The following is a 7,088-nucleotide window of genomic DNA, read 5'->3' as shown; positions in this document are numbered from 1 at the left end:
TCTCTCTCTGATAAGTTGGCGTATAAACCGCAGTTCTGTCGACGAGCCTCCTGCCGTATAGTCTGTGCTTCCTGGATAGCTGACTTCTGTGAAGTCACCTGCCGTATATCCCGGGTTTCATCTCTGAGGATAGCTGGGCTCTGGAACTCAGTCTTCTGCCCAAACCATCGTCGTTGTTGCCCGGCTTCCGGCTGAAGATCTGTATGAAAATTCTTGAACCTATGCTATTGTCATTTAGTTTAAGCCACCGCCGGTATATCGAGACAATCTAAAAGCCGTACTCAACCAAGGGTTGATTGACGAGTTCAAAAGACCGATAACTAACTGGCGTATTTTGAATGATAAGGTGAAATATTTTCAAAGTCATATTCTACATGAATATATCTATCAGAAATTGGTATCGCTAACCTGTTGATCATAATTGACAACTTCTTCTATAACGTAACAACTTTATCGGCCGTTAATGACCGGTCACAGTTGCACAATACCTTTACTTTGCTTCATTCTCATTGTCGTCTTTGTACTACCTGCAAATGTGATGATGTGCCCAGCAGACTGCCAGTGTTCCGGTGTGAATTTCGTTGAGTGCCATTCCCTTTCAATGACGGAAATACCAGAGGACTTACCTGTAAATACATCCAACTTGTATGTATTCAACACTGCCATTGCTGAACTCACTGAAGACACGTTTAAGAACCTCACCAGACTAAAAAGGTTGTATTTCGACTTCAATCTGCTTGAGGATTGGCCTCCACAAGTCTTTAACGGTATACCTTTAATGGAACTTAGCGTCACTTACAACAATGTCAGTCTTCTTCACAGCGAAATGTTTTCTCAGCTGACCAACCTAGCCTACCTATCCATGGCCCATAATTACATAGTGGAACTTCAAAGCGGAGTGTTTGAAAGTCTCACATCACTAGAAAATCTGTATCTAGATGGCAACTATATACAAGAAATTCCAGATGGCGCTTTTTTTTGGTCTAACCAATCTACAGGGACTTTATTTGGCCTTTAACAATATCCATAGCATCTCGATTGGAGCCTTTAACGCTCTGACAAGCTTAGAGAGACTTTACCTCGCCACGAACAAGATCCACCAGTTACCAGAGACAACTTTCCAAAATACGATATTGTTGAGCTCGTTGTCTCTGGATGGGAACTCCATCACTGACCTCCCACAAGGGATATTTTCCCAATGTGTCCGGCTAAACAATTTGCATCTGGACCGCAACAACCTAACAACCCTTCCTTCGAACATCTTCGCCAAACTGTCAAACATTCACGACGTCAGACTGGATTCCAACCCGTGGGTATGTGACTGTCGATCACAAGGTCTGGTGCGATGGATCCGGAATTCTTCATTTGATGACAGTGACTTGGGTAATCCTACCTGCAGTTCCCCTCCTCACACGCTAGGGCTGTCGTTGCGGGAAGCCTGGCATGACAGTCCTTGCCGCCAGCGCGGGACCTGCAACAATGGCGCCTGCCAGTGCAACCGTGGCTGGACCGGTCTGTACTGTGAGCATGGTGAGTATGTTACTGTTACCTTAAGGCCTCCATTCCATTAGACGGCGATCGCGTTGCGATATCACTGCAGCCTAAGTAAAGTGGATGTGTGCAATCCTTGACTTCAGAATTTAGATATCATGCGAAATGTCAAAGTATGACTTAAAAGACAGCAAAACACACACAGCTTTAGTTTCTTATCTATGAAATTCGTTGACCAATAGCAAGCACCCTTATCTTACCGACCACCATTCCGTCAATTCTGTAATGATAAATGTTTGAAGAATCCACTTTGTGTTCAACTTCTCTAGCTTGTGTGCCGTTGTCAAGGAAATCACTGAGTAAGTTAACCCCCACCAGCCTTTAATTGATATCCGCTCACTATCTCATTTTGCAAACATGTTTTATGTATACGTTACCTGTTATTTGGTCATAGACCAGCTGTCTGTGGTCGTAGCGTTACATATGTTGGCACCTTTTTACGGCCTAACTCTCTCTCTGATAAGTTTGACTTAAAAATCGCAATCCTGTCGAAGAGTTTCCTGGATAGCTGAGTTCTGTATATGCATCTGATAGCCGGTACAACGGTGCTTCAACGTAACACACCAGCTTTGCAGGCACGCGGCGCGACAGTGCGCTGGTTATGTAACACATGTCAAACATAACCTTTGCACTTTACAGTGCAAGCGTTACTTAGGACCTTTGTGGTAACGAGTTCCACTTGATACTAAGTAAAAGGAAATGTGTAGCTGGGGTTGCTGAGGACTGGATAGCTGGATTCTTGGACTCAGTCTTTTGCTGAAACCATTGCTGTGCTGCCAGCTCAACTCTTTCGGGATCTACATCTCTTGAACGTGTGCTATTGTTGCTGAGTCGTACCGGCCGCTTGTATACCAAGAGCAAATAGCTTCATATTCTTGAGTCACTACTTCTGTATGCTACACACTTCCTCTCCAGTGTTCCGCAACCACCCTTCCTCTTGGGGGCAGGTCTTCCAGGTCCTCTCTGGTGCATGGCTAAGGCAGGAGGGTACAGACGAGGAGGTTTCATGGTCTGCAAATAGCTGATTGCATAGCTAGGTGCAAAGGACAGTGACTAAATGATGTCTTCTGAATAACGTGGCGAACATTTCCACAATCATCTATTACATAAAGATATCTGTCAGACATTGGTGTGGCTGACTTTGATCATATATACAGCTTCTTCCATAACACAGAAACCTTACGCTTATTCACCATTATAGACCGTGCACAATCGGACAATGCCTTTATTTTCCTTCATCATAGTTGCCGTCTTTCTTCTACCTGCCAATGTGATGGCTTCGTGCCCAGCACCCTGCCGCTGTTCCGATGACACTTTCGTTCCCTGTCCAGTTCATTCATTGACCAACGTTCAAGAGGACTTACCTGTCTACACGTCCACCCTGTGGATTAGCAGCAACGCCATTGCTGAACTCACTGAAGACGCGTTTAAGAACCTAACTAGACTAAAAGGGTTATATCTCGACTTCAACCAGCTTAAGGACTGGCCTCCACACGTTTTTAAAGACATACCCTCAACATTTCTCAGCGTCACTTACAACAATTTCAGTCTTCTACACAGCGAAATGTTTTATCAACTGACCAACCTACGCTCCCTGACAATGGGCAATAATTACATACTAGAACTTGAAAGCGGAGTGTTTGAGAGTCTGACATCACTGGAAGACTTGAAACTAGATAACAACAACATACAAGAAATTGCTGATGGCTCTTTTACCGGTCTCACCAACTTGCTAGGACTGTATTTGACCTTCAACAACATTCACAGCATCTCGTCTGGAGCCTTTAGCGCACTGACAAACATGAAAAGACTTGATCTTACCTCGAACAAGATCCATCACTTACCTGAGACAATTTTCAAAAGTAATCTATTGTTGCATACATTGTCTCTGAAGAAAAACTCCGTCACTCATCTCCTAGAAGAGATATTTTCCCCAAGTGTATGGCTGAGCAACTTGTATCTGGAGAGCAACAACCTTACCACCCTCCCTTCGAACATCTTCACCAAACTTTCCAACCTTCACTACGTCACCCTGGGATCAAACTCGTGGGAATGTGACTGTCGATTACAGGATCTGTCGCGATGGATCCAAAATTCTTCATTTGATGATAGTGACTTGGGGAGTCCTACCTGCAATTCCCCTCCTCACACGCTAGGGTTGTCGTTACGGTATGCGTGGCGTGGCCGTGCCTGTCTGCATGGGACCTGCAACAACGACACCTGCTTGTGTGACCGCGGCTGGACCGGTCTTTACTGTGAGGATGGTGAGTATGCTACTCTTAACTTAAGGCCGCCATTCCACTCGACGGCGATCGCGTTGCGATCTCGCTGCAACCTAAAGTGGATGTGTGCAATCCTTTACTTCATAATTTAAACGTCATGTGAAATATAAATCATCATCATCAGTCGACGTGCTTTCGCTGCGACGGGGCTATAATATAGGGTTAATGACCCGCCCTGAGGTCTATACGGTGTGATAAGGCATGGTCGTTCGTATAACCACCGAATAAAGTACCGAGGTCGCGAAGGTACCGAAGGAAAGCGGGTCATTAACGTTATTATCATATAGCCATTGTCCATGTCATGCATAGTAGTTAGTAGTAACGTTACTGTGTGCAGTATTTGATTTTGTGTCATACCTGGGCCGCCAAAACGTTCGCTACGGGTGTTCCGCATCACACGGGGTTCTATAGAATGTTTAGAATGCATTTCCATTGTTCCGGTTGCGCTACTGCCGAACATTCGAACGCAAAAGCGGGTCCGTACGAAGTTATAGACCCGCAGGTCCATACGAAGTTTACAGCCCGCTTTTCCGGATAGACCGAAGGAAAGCGGGTCATTAACGTTATTATCGTATAGCCATTGTCCATGTAGTAGTTAGTAGTACTTTGTGTTGTATTTGATTTGTGTACTATTTATCTTAACATGAAGTACAAAAACAAAACCCCCTGTCATTTAATGGCAACGTCCGAACACCGGGTTCATACGAAGTTTATAGACCTGCAGGTCCATACGAAGATTAATGACCTGCTTTTCGGGTCTGTATGAAGAATGCAGGCCCGCAAATGGAGCCTTCTGATTGGTCGACGACATCTACCTTTATGATAATATGAAATATAAAAGTATGATTTATATATAGCAAGTATAGCAAAACACGCAAAGCTGAGAAGATAAGTGTCTTTTATCTATCACACTTATCCTACCGACCCCCTCCAGTCAACTGTGTAATGATAAATCTTTGACGAATCCACGTTGTGTTCAACCTCTCCGGCCTCTGTGCCGTTGTCAAGGAAATCCTTATTAGGCTTTGATATCCACTCACTATCTCCTTTTGCAAACATGTTTTATGGATACGTAACCTGTCATTTGGTCCTAGATAAGGTGTCTATGCTCGTAACGTTACATAAGTTTACACCTGTTTACGACCTAGCTCTCGACGATACGTTTACGTATAAACCGCAGTCTTTTCGAAGAGTTTCCGGGATAGCCGCGTTTTGTGAAGTCACGGTTTACCTGTATCTGTATCTGATAGCCGGTATAACCGTGCTTCAACGTAAAACACAAGCTTTGCAGGCACGTGGCGCGACAGTGCGCTGGTTATATAACACCTGTCAAACGTAACCTTTGCACTTTACAGTGCAAGCGTTACTGAGGACGCCGCTACCTTAGTGGTAACGAGTTCCACTTGATAGTTTAACTAAGTAAAAGGAAGTGTGTAGTTGGGGCCGCGAGCCCTGGATAGCTGAATTCTTGGACTCAGTCTTTTGCTGAAACCATTGTTGTGCTGTCAGCTCAGCTCTTTCAGGATCTACATTTCTTGAACGTGTGCTATTGTTGATGAGTCATCCCGGCCGCTTGTGTACCAAGAGCAAATAGCTTCTTCTTCTCGAGTCACCACTTCTGTCTGCTACACACTGTTCCGCGACCGCCCTTCCTCTTGGAGTCAGGGCTTCCAGGTCCTCTCTGGTGTACGGCTAAGGCAGGAGGGGACAGACGAGGAGGTGTCTCATGGTCTGCAAATAAATGATTGCATAGCTAGGTGCAAAGGACTGGTGACTAAATGATGTCTTCTGAATAACGAGGTGAATGTTTGCACAGTCATATTCTACATGAAGGTATCTGTTGGTGTGGCTTCCTTTTTCCAGATAGACAGCTTCTTCCATAATGCAGCAACCTTAAGCTTATTCACCAATATTGACCGTTCACAATGCCTTCATTTTGCCTCATCATCATCGTTGTCTTTCTACTACCTGCCAATGTGACGATGTGCCCAGCACCCTGTCGCTGTTCCGATGACACTTTCGTTTCCTGTCCAGGCCATTCATTGACCAATGTTCCAGAGGACATACCTGTCTACACGTCCACCCTGTGGATTGGCAGCAACAACATTGCTGAACTCCCTGAAGACGCGTTTCAGAACCTAACTAGACTAAAAGGGTTATATCTCGACTTCAACCAGCTTAAGGACTGGCCTCCACACGTTTTTAAAGACATACCCTCAACATTTCTCAGCGTCACTTACAACAATTTCAGTCTTCTACACAGCGAAATGTTATCTCAATTGACCAACCTACGCTCCCTGACAATGGGCAATAATTACAAACTAGAACTTGAAAGCGGAGTGTTTGAGAGTCTGACATCACTGGAAGACTTGAAACTAGATAACAACAACATACAAGAAATTGCTGATGGCTCTTTCACCGGTCTCACCAACCTGCTAGGACTGTATTTGACCTTCAACAACATTCACAGCATCTCGTCTGGAGCCTTTAGCGCACTGACAAACATGAAAAGACTTGACCTTACCTCGAACAAGATCAATCACTTACCTGAGACAATTTTCAAAAGTAATCTATTGTTGCATACATTGTCTCTGAAGAAAAACTCCGTCACTCATCTCCTAGAAGAAATATTTTCTCTAAGTGTCCGGCTGAGCAACTTGTATTTGGAGAGCAACAACCTCACAACCCTCCCTTCGAAAATCTTCAACAAACTTTCCAACCTTCACTACGTCACCCTGGGATCCAACCCTTGGGTATGTGACTGTCGGTTACAAGGTCTGGTGCGGTGGATCCGGAATTCTTCATTTGATGACGGTGACTTGGGTAATCCTACCTGCAGTTCCCCTCCTCACACGCTAGGGCTGTCGTTACGGGAGACGTGGCGTGACCGTACCTGTCAACACGGGACCTGTGACAATGACACCTGCTTGTGTGACCGCGGCTGGACCGGTCTGTATTGCGAGGACGGTGAGTGTTCTACTCTTACCTTAAGGCCACCATTCCACTAGACGACAATGGCGTTGCGATCTCGCTGACACCTAAAGTGAATGTGTGCAATCCTTTACTTCTTAATTTAAACATCATGTGAAATATAAATCATCATCATCAGTCGACGTGCTTTCGCTACGACAGGGTTATAATATGAAATATAAAAGTATGACTTAAAAGATTACAAAGCACACAACGCTGAGAAAACTGGTCTTTTATCTTTGAATTCGTCGACAAACAGCAAACATTGTTTTCTTACCGACCCCA

The 7,088-nt window shown here is 44.7% G+C and overlaps 1 protein-coding gene across 1 annotated transcript; it reads left to right on the top strand.

Moving 5' to 3' along the window:
- The first annotated feature begins 463 nt into the window (after positions 1 to 463).
- On the top strand, positions 464 to 6,841 carry LOC136420260 (leucine-rich repeat-containing protein 15-like). The gene is made up of 4 exons (XM_066407110.1): positions 464 to 714; positions 1,031 to 1,530; positions 5,868 to 6,031; positions 6,431 to 6,841. Exons 1-4 carry the CDS (start codon positions 464 to 466, stop codon positions 6,839 to 6,841), a joined length of 1,326 nt encoding a protein of 441 aa, XP_066263207.1.
- The last annotated feature ends 247 nt before the right edge of the window (positions 6,842 to 7,088 follow it).

The sequence above is a fragment of the Branchiostoma lanceolatum genome, chromosome 15 (genome assembly GCF_035083965.1).
Source record: "Branchiostoma lanceolatum isolate klBraLanc5 chromosome 15, klBraLanc5.hap2, whole genome shotgun sequence".
NCBI lineage: Eukaryota > Metazoa > Chordata > Leptocardii > Amphioxiformes > Branchiostomatidae > Branchiostoma > Branchiostoma lanceolatum.
This window is presented reverse-complemented; position numbering and strand designations above follow the sequence as displayed.

Bases quoted from the DNA above. Each gene is read 5' to 3' on its own strand.
- LOC136420260 (XM_066407110.1), top strand. From the start codon at position 464: ATGACCGGTCACAGTTGCACAATACCTTTACTTTGCTTCATTCTCATT. The intron at 715-1,030 runs GTTGTATTTCGA...CAATATCCATAG, and splicing joins AACCTCACCAGACTAAAAAG to CATCTCGATTGGAGCCTTTA. The intron at 6,032-6,430 runs GTTTTTAAAGAC...TTGTCTCTGAAG, and splicing joins TTAAGGACTGGCCTCCACAC to AAAAACTCCGTCACTCATCT.